The sequence below is a fragment of the Ictalurus furcatus genome, chromosome 2 (genome assembly GCF_023375685.1).
Source record: "Ictalurus furcatus strain D&B chromosome 2, Billie_1.0, whole genome shotgun sequence".
NCBI classification, from domain to species: Eukaryota; Metazoa; Chordata; class Actinopteri; order Siluriformes; family Ictaluridae; genus Ictalurus; species Ictalurus furcatus.
In genome coordinates this window covers 24,582,054-24,599,861 of record NC_071256.1, presented here as the reverse complement: position 1 = coordinate 24,599,861, position 17,808 = coordinate 24,582,054, and the positions used below count along the sequence as shown (strand labels likewise).

At 39.2% G+C, this 17,808-nt stretch overlaps 1 protein-coding gene across 1 annotated transcript in view; it reads right to left on the bottom strand.

The window, feature by feature from the left end:
- Window positions 1-17,808, bottom strand: part of LOC128598972 (Na(+)/H(+) exchange regulatory cofactor NHE-RF2) — a 61,571-nt gene that overhangs the window by 14,561 nt on the left and 29,202 nt on the right. The window contains exon 3 of the mRNA XM_053610236.1: window positions 3,736-3,933. Coding sequence (XP_053466211.1) covers window positions 3,736-3,933 — 198 coding nt within the window. The remainder of the gene's footprint in view (window positions 1-3,735; window positions 3,934-17,808) is intronic.

Genomic DNA, 17,808 nt, shown 5'->3' with positions numbered 1-17,808 from the left:
TTGTGCTCACGGGCATTGACTTGCTGGAACGTGTTTGGGTCCCAAAGCTCCAGTTAAGGGAAACTGTAATGTTACAGCATACAAAGACATTCTACACAATTGTGTGCTTCCAACTTTGTGGCAATAGTTTGGTTAAAGCCCATATATGGGTGTGATGAGATGGTCAGGTGTAAAGAAACTTTTGGCCATATAGTGTATGTTATGTTTTATATTATAATGTATTATAATTAGGTTATAATGCCATATGTCTGTCAATAATCTACACTCTTAAATGAAACGTATATACATTTAGTTACTTGTTAAAAAAATATCAATAGAGGTGTCCGTGGGTCTGCAAAATAATGCTATGTGCAAACCCTTGCGTATTGGCAATATAACGTGTAAAAAAACACAACTTAGTTAAGGTCTCATTATTATTATCATTATTTACTTTAATTCACAATGCATTACAACCATTGCTATAACGTGTAATGCATTTTCATAAGTACTTTTAAGAATGAGCCTTATAAATACAACACTTTATGAATGTATTCAAATGCCATTACTGTCACGATTTCCCCTTGCACTAAGCGCTGGAGCACGGAGCGCGCTCCGAAGAGCAAGCACGCGCTTCCGGGTTTTCAGTGACACTGACTTTGTTTATTTATGACAAGTGTGTTTTGTTGTGATTTCTGTCCTGTCTCCGCCCATGTATCGTCATTGGTTGTTTCCAGTATGTGTCATTAGTCTCAGCTGTTTTGTGTTTCACCCCTGATTATGTTTAGTACTTAAACCCCTTGTGTCTCTTTGTTCGTCTCGAAGTACTGCGTGAGTTTTCGGTGTACCAAGCCTTTGTACATCGTGTTTTAATAGTTTTGATCATGCTCTCGTCCTCGTTTCTCGATTCCTGTTTAGCCGTGTTTATGCCCGTTTGCCGATCGCCTGACCTATTTTGACCACGTTATTGTCTCACGTTTTGGATTTGTCTGCCTGTCTCTACTCTAATAATGCTCTTATTTGCATTTGCATCCGTCCTAACCCCCATTATGTGAATTACGTGACAATTATACACACAGCCTTCACAGAAAGTGTTGCCAGGAATTGTTTAGAATTTTCAAACAGTGTGATTTCCCAATTGACATAGCCATTAAATAGAGTCCAGCAATAATACCAAGTGTTTCCAAGTCAAGGATGCAATAAAAACAAGCATACACTTTCCTTTTTTTCCCCCATGAATATCATCTTGTTAAACTAACAAACAATGGAAAATCACAATGTCAAAACTGGCTAGGATAACTCATCTCATTCTGAGGCACAAAACACACTACCAAGTGCACACCTCAATGGAAATCCAGGAAAGCTGAAGGTCAAAATATTCACTAATGGCAAACAGCATGTTTCCATGTGAAAGCCCTGATGAAGCCACAAATGAGTACAGGGTTTCGAGTGAGGACTGAGATCTGTGGAGACCACAGACACACTGAAGTAACACTTGATCCTCTTTTCCAAGCCCAACATGTCTCATGCATCTCTGGCTGTATAAACTATGCTAATGCTTCTCCTCTGAAAGGAGGAGGAAATTAAGTGAGCAAATTCGGCATTCAGACCACAGTTAACCCCAGTTACATTCCTTTTGGTGGCGATTTAAGGTTATACTTAATAGAGTTTAAGGATAAATAGCTGATAGATGACTAGCTGGGTCAATGGTCAAGGGTCATAGTGCAAAAAATAACAGGAGGCTGTCTCATCCTCTGACTGAGAGGTCTCTGAGAGACCTTGGCAATGTGCCAAACTTTGAGGATCTGAATTCAATTAAGGTTAAGTAGGTGTGCATGTGTGTCCTTATATTCAGGCAATTTTGACAGAAGCGGTGCATTTATATGCATATATGTGTGTGTGAAACAATAAATGAGTAGGTGCGGTGCATACTTTTTTTATTTCAAGATTTATCTCAAAACTGCAGGGCATATGTAAGATGATATGCAGAAAGGGTTTGGTGCATATATATATATATATATATATATATATATATATATATATATATATATTCTCTTTTAATATGCGATATCCACACTCATCATAGATCTGAAAAATACCCAACTGTTCCCTATCTGGTGGACTTTAATACCGAACAGCATGGTATCAGTTTAGATTTAGAACACAGAATGAAGTAGCAATCCTAAACACAATCGCAGTAAAAAGCAAGCATGACTGTAGACTGTAGTTGTGTGGCGCGATGCCCCGTTCTGCAGCTGCAGAGTTCCTCAAACATTTCTATCTGTATCTGTATTTGGATTTAAACCTGAAGTAGGCATGACCAAATCTGGAAGCGCAGATTTGTTTTTATTCCTGCTCATGGGGTTAATCTTTTTGTTTGCACCTTCCTTGATATTTTACAACCGATTTATCCTACATCTACATTAATCCGGATCATTTAAAACACATCTTTTTTTCCGTACGTTTTGGTCTTCCGTCCACATTGAGACGGCATTTTTGTCCAGCGAACACGGGGCTTTTTTCAAACACGTTCTCCCAAGTGGATGAATTCGAAATAGCCATTTTCGCGTTACAGTGTGGACTGAGAAAACAGCGATGTTGAAAAACGTTGATGTGTTTTTAGTCATGTGACCCATTCAACTCAAAACAAACAAGATGGTGGACGATGTTGTACTGCAGTTGTTGTGCTAGCTGTCCAGATCTATAGCTTTGTCGAAGATTAATGTCACTTTGTACAACCTTACGATTGCATTTTTAAATAAACGCCTGACGGAAATGACGTGGGCCAAAGCTTCTTACATTTGTACGCACGTGCAGTATAAGGATGAAAGAGTTGAAGTAACAGTAAGGGAGGGATGATTTTTTGGAAAGCGTTTGAAAAACGGCAGTGTAGACTGAGAGTGTTTTAAAACGAAAATGCAGTTTTTAGAACTGTCCGGATTAATGTAGACGTAGCCTTAGTTGGTAATATTCTACAAAATTGAAACAAAATAGTAGCCAGGACGTTGTTAAGGAATGCGGTGTTTATTTAAGCCTTACACCTGACAGCTCGCTCATACCCGCATCCAAAGGGGGGTGGGGGGGGGCAATCTTGAGGGCAGAGGGCCTGCAGCCTGAAACACCTTGTTGATGAGAGAGCTCAGAGGAGAATGATCAGACTGGTCTGAGCTAACAGGAAGTCTAAAGTGACTCAGATGAGCACTCTTTACAGCCGTGCTAAGCAGAAAAGCATCTCCACCATTCTGATTTTGATGTGAACATTAACTAAAGCGCTTGCTTTTTTATTATAATAATGTGTTAGATTGAGTGCATTATAATAAAACTGTGATTTAAATGATAGTCAGCACTGTTGTCAGAGCTGCTGTCTGGTTGATTCTGCATTACTTTACAAAGTTAACAACAGTAAAAAGAAGCAGTGTTTCCTGGTGTGCTTTCGTTGCTTAAAATATGTTGCAAGACTTGTAAAACAGGGTAGCCTACAGGGTAGCCTACTTAAAAAAAATGACACAGTGGAAATTCCATTGCTAAATTGATTTGATAAACTACTGAAGGCTAAGTGTGAACAAACAAGTCTGTCTAAATAAATATAATAGCTCCTGCTTTAACACTTGTACTGCAGTTGCGGAACTGCATGGTATTTAAAGACAATTAGCATTTATTGTCCCCTGAATTGTATTATTTGTCTGTATTTCGAAAAAGAAATCTTGAGTTATTGTTAATAAACAAACATTATTCATCAGTCATTTTCTTCTTTCTCACCTCGATCAGTCTGTCCTGTGGTCGGAGGCCTGCACGGTCAGCTGGAGAGCCAGGATCCAGAGAGCGGATGTACTGACCCGGTCTGGACTTCTCACTGTGCAGGTTGAAGCCGTATCCTGTTTCTGCCCGAACCAGGTGACACAGCCTGGGGACAAGCTCGGACACGTCTGCTGGAACGGACGGCATCACCGGAGCCTCCTGAGACACGGGACACAAAATGGATCCAATTAGACAAAGATTTGAAGAGTAGATTCTAGTAGGTAAATGGGGGGTTGGGCTTAGGCCTGCTAGCTCATTTATACCAGCCATCCATGATTATAAGGCACATTACTGTAGAGCTTGTTGGACTTTCAGAAATTATTAGTTGCTCTCTACCAACAATCTGTAGGTATTTTTGTCTCTGCCACTTCCTACACACCCTTTTGTTTTTTTTCTCCACTCTTCCTGCCATCTGAAATGCTAAGCTGTGAAGCTGAGTGCAAACAGAGAAAATATCAAGAGCTCCCTTTGTATCCCAGTCTCTTGCACACAATATATTTATTTATAGCATATATGCACACATATAGTACACATACACACACATATAAACATTGTAAAGTCGTTTAGATCGCGAATGATAAATCGTGCCATAAATGCTGAAGCCACAGAGTCAGTGTGATAATTTAATTTAGGACCAGTGTTAAAGACACACTCACCCCGAGAACATCTAATTAATCACAGAAAGCCACACTAGACGGGCACAACCTACCTACATAGCATTAACCATAAGAACAGGTGTAAGAAACAAGAAGTGTTACAACTTCTTGGCCCGTAAGCTTGAAATTTCACATATTGTGAGACACAAGCATCTTTAGGGCTGTCTCTGTGTGCTAGGACTGACTGTACTTTTGTCGTTGTGATCACTGAACATGTGAGACATTTCACTGAGCTTTTCGAAAAGCTCTCGCCGCATGGAGTCTGACTCATATGTAGATGACGCATGACCAAACACAGTGCTGCACAGCTTAAACCCTCCTGATAAGGTGATAAATGTCCTCCACTTCGTATTGTGGTCCTGATGTCAGAGTTTATTTTGCAGTAATGACCAGCTGGCTCTACATTATTCTTTGCAAAGATAATAACGTGACAAAAACATTTCCAGGTGTAACAATTTTCTGCAAATCTGGGTGTGGTGTGGGATAGGGTGTGTGATGGGGTACTTTTTAAAGCACAAACATAACAGTCTATTGTTACCTAAACAAGTCTAAACAAGTTATGAAACATTAGCTACAAAACCTCAAAATAATAGAATCTGTATCCTGTGTTTATATATTTCTGTAAAGCTGCTTTGAGAAAATGTCCATTGTAAAAAGCGCTATACAAATAAAATTGAATTGAACTGAATATAATAAAATTAAATAAAATTTCAAATTTGCACAAGCCAATCTACATTACCAGCTGTGAATGTTTAAGGTCAGCGTGAGGGATAGAATTAGCATTTATAGCTCATACCTGTATTTGGACTTTATTAACATGGAATAAAATCTCTTTGTCTCTCTCTAATTAGAATTCCTACAGCCTTTCAGTCAGTCTGGGTAAAGTGTTATACACGCTCAGTTGTCAGTTTATTTATCAAACCTACCTTATTGCTACAACTTCTGACTATTTAATTAATATTTTTAAATAGACGGAGGGAGGTGGTTGTGTTTGGGTATTATCCCCCGCTCAAAATGCACAATATATTTTGAACCTTGAGGCAGATAGGCTACAACAGCAGATGACCACATTGGGTTCCACTCCTGTCAGCCAAGAACAGGAATCTGAGGCTACAGTGGTGCACAGGATCACTGAAACTAGACAACTGAAGGTTGTTGAAGGAAAAACATCACATGGTCTTTTTCCGATCTTCAACTGTCCAGTTTCTGGGGAAACTATGCCTACTGTAGCCTCAGACTTTTGCCCATTCTGATGTTTGATGTGAACTGAAACTCTTGGCCTGTATCTGCAGGGTTTTATGCTTTGCATTGCTGCCACATGATCGGCTGATTGGAAAATGTGCAGGCTCCGGTGTGTATGGCTGTAAAAGCACTCGTAAAACTCTTAATTCACTGAATGAAAAGGGGTAAATAAAACTTTGCCAATGTGTGTAGAAACAGAAAAAAAGAATGTGATTGTTGTGATCTCACAAGGCTAATTGAACTGCACCAAGCAAACACACCTGGGTTTGATTTAAATGAACTAAATACTGCACATGTGAAAGAACCCAATAACTGGCATGGATCTGATGTTTTAAAGGTATAATCTTGTCGATGTGATATTAAAATCAAAAGCTGAATCAGCATTTTGCAAGTCATGACCTAAAAAGCTGTCAGTTGCAGAAAAAAAACCTTGCATTACATAAATAGTGCACACATTTAAGTTATTAAGATTAGGATTATACTGTAAATGATTATACTTTGAGATATGGAACTTTCCCTGTGTGCAATAAACTAAGAACAATCTCTCACACACTGTCAATGTTTATAAAAGTTTCCGTTAATAAATAGGCTTTTTACCAAGTTACATTTTCTTTCAATAAAGCAAGCTAGAGCAAAGCGGACAAAAGATACAGCACAGGACTGATAACAAGCAAAAATGCTTCTTTTTTTATTCAACAGAAGAACAGGTTTGGATAAAATACAAGCACTGAGGTGTCCCAGACCACTGAGAATAGCCAATAAATCAAATCCCAGAGTTTCCTGGTTCTGAAAAACCCCAACATGCATCAATGTCAATGGGAGAATCCTTCCCAGGAAAGCCAGACAGATGGAAACAGGTTCATCATTCAGGGCATATTAAATCCAATAATATGAGCAACTTTTTTTTTTATAATAAAAAATGACTCCATCTTAGATCCACAGGCAGGAAAGCCTGTGGGGCCGCAGTTAGCTAAACAAGAGAAAATCCACAGATGGTAGCCATTATGGCTCTGAGCTGCCAGGAGTGGTTCCACCAGTGTGGTTGTTAACGTTACCCCACCATCCGTCTGCTTGTTCCTTAACATCTCCCAAAAGCACTTTCCCTGGTGTCCTCATTTACAGCGTATTTCTCAATCAAATTCCTCACTGAAAGACTAGCATTGATCTGTTTTACACATCTCCAGTGAAGAAATAATGAATGAGAAAACTTATTCTCCATTATTAGTGCAGGCATGGCTGTAAAATGTTCAAATTAGATTAATAAAGTCAGTTTTGAACAGTGGTGCAGTGGGTAGCGCTGCTGCCTCACAACTCCAGGGTGCCCAGTTTGATCCAGAGCTCGAGTTAATGTCTATGTGAAGTTTCTGTGTATGTTCTCAATGTGTTTGTGTTAGTTTCCCCCAAGTTCCCAAACACATAGGTGGACTGGCCACTCCAAAATTCCTCTAGGTGTGAATGTGCACATGGTGCACTGCGGTGGACTGGTCTCCTATCCAGGATGTATTACCGCCTTGAGGCTTCAGACCATACCATGACCCTGACCAAGATAAAGCAGTTACTGAAAATAAATAAATGAGCTCAGTTTCCTGTCAGATATCTCAGGCTCAGTTTTCTGTGCTAGTGCTGGTATGTAAGGTATGACGTCTGCTGATTAATTATGACAAGAAAATTATGATAACAAAGGTGGTAACCTTTTCACTACGATCAACCACACAACAAAAGGGCCATTTTGTACCTTTACTGTGTATGTAATATGTTTGTATTGTGTTATCATTGTGTATGTCTGGAAGGAAGTACTGCTTCAGTTCAAACCGACCATTAACAACTGACTGGCATGCAATTGAATTAATGCAGAGCAAGTGAAATTACCAGTGCATAGACCAACAATCTTAACTCTGATGTAACAGCAAGAGATAGTGTAACACTTTACTTAGTGTTCAAATGAAGACATGAGACCTGTATAAGCATTACATGACATACACCTACATAAAATTTTCCATCCATCTGTCCATTTTACACATACATAGAGTACGGACAATTTGGAAACGCCAGTCAGCCTATAACGCATGTCTTTGGACTGGGGGAGGAAATCGCAGAAGCACAGGGAGAACATGCAAACGCCACGCATTCAGGGTGGAGGCGGGATTCGAAACCCCAACCCCTCAAGTTTATTCACCTGGCATAAAGACTTAAGTCTTAAACAATTTTTCAGTCAAGCTAACACAACACCAAAGTCAAATTGACATTACAATGTCTTGACAACTTAATTTGTAGCTCACTCATATGATAGTGATTACGTGACTTGCGAAACCAAGCTCACTTTAATATACGGTCAAAGAAAATATACGTAACGCTGTCATTACAGTCTCATGTCAGTTGTGTTCATAAAAATCTTAGTAGTAGCAACAACTAAACTGTACTTAAAAGTGAGAGAAGACATACATAACTCAAACACTGTAAATAGTGTCATGATACTGCCATAGATTTCATCGTACAAATATTCAAATTAATCTCACAGTACATCGTGGCCAGAGTAAATAAATATAAATCTGTAATTATGTATTAGGTTTATATAGTTGTCACATAGCCCTATGGATGCTAGCTTAGGATAAACAATGTCAGTGATGTGAACAGAACACATTTTAAGAGGTTTCATAAAGTATTGAGGTGCTTGGCACAATCGTTTTCGTTACATACATATAATCCATTCCCATGTTTTGATGGGGGTGGGGGTGGGGGTGTGTGGGGGGAGAGCTTTGACAGAGAATCTATTTTCAGTCTGAGGTTAAAGGCATTAGGATGGAGACAGAGATCTGACCCAAGCCTTCTTTCCCTCTTACTCAGCAATAATGGAATAACTACAACTGCTGAGAAACTGGAGATTTTGGAAACAAAATAATCTCCACACAGCCAGGGAAGGTGGGGGTGTTTGGAATTACAATGTGTCTAAACAATTTTGGCTTCAACTTTTGTACAACAGAGCAACAAATCAACATTCCTAATGGGAGAATACATTTAGAAAATGTTCCCCTTCTACACCCTCCGCCTGCTCTATAGCACTCCCTGTCCCCCACCATGCTGGGGATGGGACTTTAACACATTCCATTAATTTCCTGCCACAATGAGGCATTGTGCAAGACACTGTGATATGGGAGTATTCAGTGTGTATTTTGCGGCGTTGCTTTCTAGAGTGTGAGAGCAAAACTGCTAATGAAATGAGACTGACATCTTTTAATTATTTAAATCCAAACTCCTGGGGTATCCAGAACATTACTGCTGTTAACTCTTCAAGAGACTATCTGTGATAGACAGAACTTATAATTAAAAGTGTAAAAACACATCCAGTAACAACTAACTCATGTCTCTCATGCTTGTAATAGGAGAGGCTTTGTTGCCAAACATAACATCCGTTAGACTTGTGTTAATAGTATTTAATGATAAAGGGTCACCACATCAAGTTCTGCGAGTTGTCACATTTTTGGCTTCTATAGCCTTAAGGGCAGAGAGCCTATTACTGGATGGAAAAACAGGAGGTGTCATAACAGCCACAGCTGTGACACTGGCGTGCCCAGTATCTTCTGGCCAAGAGTTGCTGAGGGACTGTAAAAACTTCAAACCAATCAGAAGATTCTGCTACACTTCCCAGACCAACATGCTTGCTTTTGTGTCTCTGGTCAAGATCTTCCACAGCAACATAAGAGACAAAAGCATAGAACTAGTTGATCATGACAGTTAGCAGGTGTCAGGGTGAGGTGGGGTGAGTGGTAAGGGACAAATATGGTATCAGAATATCCATATTTATCATGATTGACCTAGAAGGTCATCTGTATAAAAGCACTAGAGGAGTTTTCTACAATATCCTGTTATGAAGATCTGAATATTTTCACTCCTCAATGCAGATGTTCAAAAATGCAAACATCAGGCATGGAAATGGTATACGGAGTGTAAAAGTGAGCATGACTTAAAATGAAAGGTTTCTTCCTTTCATACATCCTTTCTTATATTAATATTTCTAATATTTTGCAACAATTTCTGCTGGCGTTGTTTCCCCAAATCCTAATTTAAGACTTCATTTAATCCACTACAACCCTGAGCAGGTAGTTACTTAGGATGAACAAAAGCATGTAAATGCATTGTGCAGCATTGTGCTCCTACTCATATCTGTGTTTACATCTGTTTAGAGAACACAATACCTGTTCATTCCAAAACAATGTATTCATATTCGGTTATGTCCATAGTATGTATGTAATTTGTGAAATGCATGCAACATTACTGAACAAGGAAGCAGGCTGAATGCAAATGACATTTAACACACTGACTCTTGGTAATAAAACAGTGAACCTTATGGTGGGTCTAATTAATTGGTTATTGTTCAGTTATTTAACATCTTATCATATCCTCACATCATGGTTCAAGGAAATTAAAGCTGCAACACAACTTTCTCCCTCTCTCACTCTCTCTTTTTTTAATAAGTAAGCCTGTATTAAAGCTGTAACCTTTAAGACTTAAAGCTATACCCTAAAATATGTATTGATACTCTCACATCATATATCTTCACCAGTGATGGCTGGTGCTTTCTTACACAAAGGGAAGCATGGTTGTTGTATAATTCAAGCAAGAAACCAGGAAGACCAATTTATTAAATGATCAGCTTAACTAGCACTAACCAGCTTGCACCACTGTGAAATTCATTCTTTTGTTCTGTCTGAGAAGAGAGCTAAAAAGGTTTGCTCCCTGCCTTTTGGACCTAATAAATGTTGGGAATTGATCTGCCCTCCTGTTTTAATTCAAGCCTCTTCTCATACGAAAGAGAATTAGCAGAGTCGAATAAAACCAGTTCAGGAACCGTGCTTGGTGCGTTTGAAAAAGGAGCTAAGCTGCAAATTCTGACCTTCTTAAAATACTAGCCAGCTTCTATTATGTACATTTCTAATAGTTAACTTGCAAATGAAAGCAAATGATAGAGGTACAGAGGATGGATGGATGGATGGATGGAAAAAGGTCTTCAACAGTACAAACACCATTAAATCTGTAAATATTTTATTTGTAATATTTAAACTTTATTATTGACCAGCATAAATAAAATACTGCATGGACTGAAAGTGGAATAGTACTGTACTATACTTTTTCCTATCCTTATTGTTTGCCACCAAATAATTAACAATCCATACTGAATGGCCATTTAATTGAAAACAAAATGGAGGTCTCTGACTTTTGCACAGTACTGTATGGTATATTAGACTAAAAAAGCAATGTTATACAGTGTGTCTGAAAGGCTGACTGTTATGTGTATTATAGTTTCAAAACCGTGCTTACAGAAAGACATTTATTTGTCCAATAGACGCAGCAATGTTGCTTTCTATGTAAACGCATTGAGTTGTGATGTTTCTTTCTGTGTAAACTCATTCACTGGTGTTCTGTGGGCAATGCATTTGCTGGCTTTCTAATGTTACAGTTATAGACAGTGCTGTCAAAAACACATACACTAAACAATGTGACTTTTTACTTACTAGAATAATAAATAGCAACATGAGTGGTGAGTACTATAGCAGATAAACATTTTATTTTAGCATTTTGTAAATGTAATTTTAGGGGAGCAATGATTCCTGTGTGGTTTCAGAGCAATCGGTTGTGGTATTCATGCCACCACAAAATTCTGACTACAATCAGAGACTGTGTTCTGCAGCCTGCACTAAACCACATGGATTATACAAGGAAATGAATATGGAGGACATCACCGAATGCCAACCCTCATAATCCTATGCATCACGGATGGTCAAGCTAGGGAAAATCTAGAACTTTAAAGAGCCAGAATGCAAAGAATAACAGCAAGCAGAAAAGAGATTTGTACACGCTGAGCTTTTGGGACATAGTGACTGACATATTCAGAGTTGGCGACTTAAGTCCAAAAGCTATACCAATAACTGGGAAAGTTTCAGAATTCAGAAATGGGTTACGCAACTGCTTACATTGAGTTTTTTGGGCTCCCCATTCAGACTATCCAAATCACGTGTAGTTCACACCTCCAAGGTTGGCCGATATTTCTTGAGTAGAGGTGTCAGTGTTGGGGTTTTTCAATAGTGTTTAGACCACTGGCTTTAAACACAAGCACTTGCCTTTAAGAGAAAAAAATAAAGAACATTGGGATAAGAAATGAAGACAGAAGAAGGGAATCGTGTTTGTTTGTTTTTTCTTGGAATATTTTTTTTTTTGCATATTTCTTCCTAAGAGGCAGAAAATCCTCAAAAGTTACACAGTGTTGCCTTAAATCTCTCATTCTAACAGGTCAGTTTTAACTTTGTGGATTGGTTTCACCAGAAGTAAGATGACTTGAAAAATCAGGAGACCAAGAGCCAGGGTATAATGAAAGAGATAGTTTATTGCATACATACATAAAGACAACCTGGGCATTCTATAGTCCAAACATAAGTTAGATACAGTCGACTTTTATACTATGTTATTATATGTGTACGTACAAAGGACACACTTGAGACCATAAGGATTAATATAGAATATATAGACCATATAGAATAACCATTTCTGGATGAACTGGGCATCACATCATAGATAAGTTGAACAAACAAACTGTGATTGTGAAAGTGAACGCTTCGATGGAAGACAGATAAGGGTGCACACACTAGCACAAGTTTACCTCATGTTTATATTAGAAAAATCATTCTGAATTACATCTCACTTTCAGCTCCACTGCAGAGAATGAAGCAGAAATGCAGAACTAGATCGAGATGTTGCTTTAAATACAATGAAAGAAAAATAACAAGAATAGCTAGAACTTTTGAAAGAAATCAGTGGTCTCAGTAAGCAGAAGCAAAGTATACCACTCATCCCACCAACCCTAATCTCATCCAACCCCACCCCACTGTTTCCCGAGAAGACATGCAGAACAGGGACAGAAAAAAAAAGCCCAAAAATAAAATAAAAAGCCAGATGTTACACTGAAAAAGACCGTGACCATAGCTAGTGTAAAATATTACATAGAACAACTTTAACTGATTAAGCATGAAATGATGCCCACATTTGGAAAGACGTCATAGATAGACAAGAGTACTTGAACACTATGGGCGAGGCAAGTATGAAAGATTCATACTTTTATTTTAAAGTTTAAGATGGTCCAAGGGTCAAAATATGTTGTCTGTCTTTCATTAATGATACAAAAGAAGAAACAGAATCAGGACTGTATTCATAACTAATAACTGAAACAGGGTTAAGAAAGAAAGACAGTTTTATTTGTATGTACTTGCTTGCTGCAAAATTGCACTAATCCTGACATACTGCCCCTGCTGTCTAAGTTTCGTTGTGTTTTGCACCCTGCAGTGCCACTCTCCTTAGTTGTGCCCTCTTTAGAATGTGCCCAGCCTTTCGGAGGCCATCGTACATTATTTAAGGTCTGAATGATAGGCCTACAGTAGTTCAACCAAGCATGTTATTGAGCTTGTGCATAAAAACACAATAGAGAGCAATCAGTTCAGACAAAAGAGGAAAGGAGCATGACCTCTTCAATTCATATCACCGCAACCAAGAACGGCACATCCAATTGTTTTAGCAAGCATGGCAATATAATATTGACACTGATTTATATGAATAATTAATTAATAAAGACTGCACGGTACTCATTCCAGAATTACTTCACTATGTTTAACATTCATCGCACTCGACAGGTATCACTCACGTGGGATTACAAGCATCAGGCTGTCTCAATTTATATCAACCAAATTCTGTGCTATAGCTATAATGAGTAAGACAAAAGAAAATACAAATAAACCAAATAAAACAAAGCAAAAAAAGACCCATGTATGAATCATGTACAAGCACAAGATCAAGCAAAAGAGTACAGAAATACACTGCCACTGGGAATACGCATGAAGGTTTTTGGGATTTTTTTTCCATTTTCCACAAGTATTCAGTTAATAAAACAAAATTACATGTGGTTGCATTCAGAGATCTGTGGCGTTTCATTTCCTGTTGTTCTGTTTGTGCCATGTGAACCGCATAAACGTTACATGGCCAAACATGACCAACACACTCAATGAGCTGGAAGTGCATCTAAGCACCACAAAGCTTTCCCCTATCAGGTCACTGCCTGAAATCCCAGATGAGCCACAGAACTCAAAGCTGAGCATACAGCAGACCAGCTCCAGTTCTGCTGACAGGAACGGCAACCTGGGCAGTATTTACCACTAATGAACCTGATAGAGGAGAAGAGGTGGGGAGAATCATGGAAAGAGGACTGACAAAGAAACGAAGGAAGGATAAAGATGTGTTAGTTAACAGCATACTATGAGCTGATGACTTCCTTGCGTCTCTCCACTCTCTCCACTAGTGCTGTGTGGTGGTATATTGTAAAACGATACAGCATAATAAGGAAATGTTATGCTATAAAGCTACAGATGACATCACAAAAAAGTTCATTTTAAAATGTTTTAGCAGTTTCTATAACCAAATAAATTAATAATTGTTACATGTTACATGTTACATATATATACATGCACATATAAAAAATAACATTCCTGCTTTACAGTATTCATGGAGCAAGGCTCACATAAAAACAAAACCAACAACCAAAAATTGTTAGCTAGAATTGTCCTTGAATAAGTGAAGCTGTTTCCAAAGGTGACACCATAATAATGTGATTTGGGTTTTATAGTTATCTTACAGTTCCAGTCCATTTGTAAACCTTGATATGCCACCACACTGTCAAATTCGCTTATGGTGAATTATAAGTTCTTTCCCTTCTATGAAGCCTAATCTCCTGATTAGCTAAATGTAACACAAAGGTAACACTCATCTACAAGGTGTCCCAAAAGTCTCCATACAAAATGGCTTCCAAAATTTTTCATACTTACTTGTGAAGGACTTTAACAGAAAACATGGCAAGCACATCATACACCACACTATTATTACACCAAACTTATTAACAAACTCAAAAAGACTGCAAGTGTTGTGGACCAACCGAGAAGTGGACATCCACAAACTTCCACTGACGAAGGCACAACAAACGTGGTGCTGGCATACATAGTCTATATGTGGAGACTTTGGGGACACCCTTTATATACCTGAAGTACCCTCCTGTCTGCAACCATCATGGACTGTGTGGCTACACTGAATAGAATGCACCAAGCTGAACTTGTGTAAATGGTAAATGGTGCACTTACATAGCACTTTTATCCGAAACGCTTTACACGGTTTCTCATTCACCCATTCACACACACTCACACTCACACACCAATGGTAGAGCTTGCCATCGGGAGCAACTTGCAGTTCAGTGTCTTACCCAAGGACACTTTGGTATGTGGAGTCACGTGGGCCAGGAATCGAACCGCCAACCCTACAATTAGTGGACAACCTGCTCTACCACCTGAGCCACAGCCACCCAGGATTAATCAACAGAGTTAACAGATATGCAGTATATGTATCATATATTATCTACGTATATATGTACATATATTGTGTATATGTAACATTAATTTTTCATACTGTTCCACGCCTACTCTACACCCAGTTGCACTCCATTAACTCAGTGCTCTGTCAACTCTGTTCATTAATCCTGGCCTGAAACACACCAAACTAGCTCACGCATCTGACACCAAATAGTCCCAGCAGCTACTGTAGAGACCCTCACTCCGGTTCATCAAACAGTCTTTACCCAAGTCATTCTTGGTTAAAATATACCACTCATGTAGAAAACAATGCATTGAAAATACTCATGAGAAAGGCTAACCGTTTTCAGAGTTCTCTGCACACATTCACAGAGCAAATAATGAGACACATATTCATGTATGTGTTTAGCATGGAAGCCTCAGACAACTGATATATGAGTGCACATTCTTTCTTCAAGAGGTCTTGCTGAAGGACTCTCCACATGTGCTGTGTTTAACACATAAGATAAAGGAATAACATGCTCATCCTAGCCTAATAAGTCAACATAACTCGCATCATGGGGCAGATAAGACTGGAACTAAAAACATCGTTTTCTGGGGGGGGGTTTCTTGCTGTTTCTAGCTTTGCTGCATTTTACCCAGCTATTCAGTATGCAAAAACAAATCTGTACTATACAGAATTAAATAGAATTCAGCTGAGACTACATACTGGTTTCTGCATATACTTTTTTATAACTATCTCAAACTTAAAGCTGATGTAAGTGTACTTATGCTTGTCTGTTTTGTCTGTGTGATTAGGTGTGCGTGTTGGGCACTGATGACACGCAGGCAGATCCACACCCCTGTTATCAGTACAACGCACACATATACACACACATGCCCCTACTGTGCCCTGCTGCTTTACGGGTCCCCAAGGTCAAAACCAGGCCATTTCGCACACACGTACACACACGTATGCAACAGGGGGCAAAAAGTTATGCCAATAGCACATGGTTTCACGTAACAGCTATGGAGAGCCTGACACAGTGTGTTCCAGAGCCCCCTGACCCCCCACCAGGAAACATAAGAGGGCAAACAGGATGGACAGTGATCAGAGTGGAAACATACACACACACACACACACCATCGGATCACTACGATCCCTTTATACCCTGTTATTCTCTGTGTCTTGTATCTGGATTGTATCCTAATCAGATTTTAACCACTTGAATTAGCTCTTGTAGTCCAATGTATCTTTGGGAGCTGTTTTGGAATTGGATTGCACCATAGCACATTATATGTGAATCAGTTCACAGCAATTGACCACCAACACCCAGTGTTTTTTTATATATTCTTTTTACCATTCTGTGTAAACTCCAGAGGCTGCTGTGGGTGAAAATCCCAGGAGTTCAGCGATTTCTGAAATTCTCAAACCAGTCTATCTGGCACCAACAACCATACAATGGTAGAAGTGCCTGAGACCACATTTTCCCCCCATTCTGATGTTTAATGTGAACACAGCCTGAAGCTCTTGACCTGTATCTGCATGATTTTATGCACTGCTCTGCTGCTACATGATTGGCTGATTGGATAATTGCACGCATTGCGGTGTACGGGTGCTTCTTTTAAAGTGTGTATGCGGTCTATACTAGTTCCATACGTGAACCGTTGCGGAACCTCCAAATGTGAGAGTCTGAGCGAGACAAATGTACTGGCCAAGGAATAGGTTACTGATCAACTGCATAACGATCGCATGTTAATGATACTGAATCCTGTATCGTTGTTTCTTTTAATGTTCTGCAGCATATGTGATAATGCGATTTGGTGCTTTGGTTCGCATCGCTACGATCCTTTATATAGAATGTTAATATATAACGAGACATACTCCAACTTCCATCTGTTTGTCATCCCCACCCAATGAAATAAAAAACACTAGCCGTATTCACAACAAATCAATTTACACAAAATGCATGTACAAGACCTGACACAGTGTGAGAATGCATTACACTTCCAAAAACTTTCCAAAGCCACATGACTGCCTCGAAAAGCATGTTGAATCAATTATCCAGAATTCTCAACACACACACGCACAGACACACACACACAAGGACCAACTGAAACAGAACAGCTGGCTATATGCTCTGACGATCAAATATGCTTCAGAAATGTAGAGCTATATTGAATTCAAAACCAAACATACACAGAAGATCTGCAGAGCACGTTAGAGAACATTTGCTTGAGGCTAGGCTGAAAATAGCAAACAGTTTGAGTATACAGGGTTGTGAACACAGCAGATGGAGTTTTTGCATGTGTGCGCACAGGTGGGCTGCATATCAGACACAATCCTCAACCATCATTTGAATAAAAACAAAGTGAGACCGTATGAATGATGGCACAGAAGTGATTACGACGATTGTGGATTGTGAGTGAGTTATAAATCTCAATATGCAGGATCGTGGGAAGTCATTTTGCTACGCATTTATCACCCTCTCTCTCTCATGCTAAGCCCATGAGTGAGTGAGTGAGTGAGTGGGCAATGAAGACTCCCTTGGTGTGAATAAAGCCTACGCTGCTTGACCTGCGTAGTTACATCACGGCCGAGTTGGAGAAGCTTTACAAGTGTTTGCAATGGCTCATTCTCAGGCAGGCAGTGATGATGATGATGATGATGAGGATGATATTGCACAACACCTGTGTTGAACTAGACACTGAACCAGAAAAAGAAAACATCTTTTCTAACTTGTTTTTGGGGCAAAACAAGA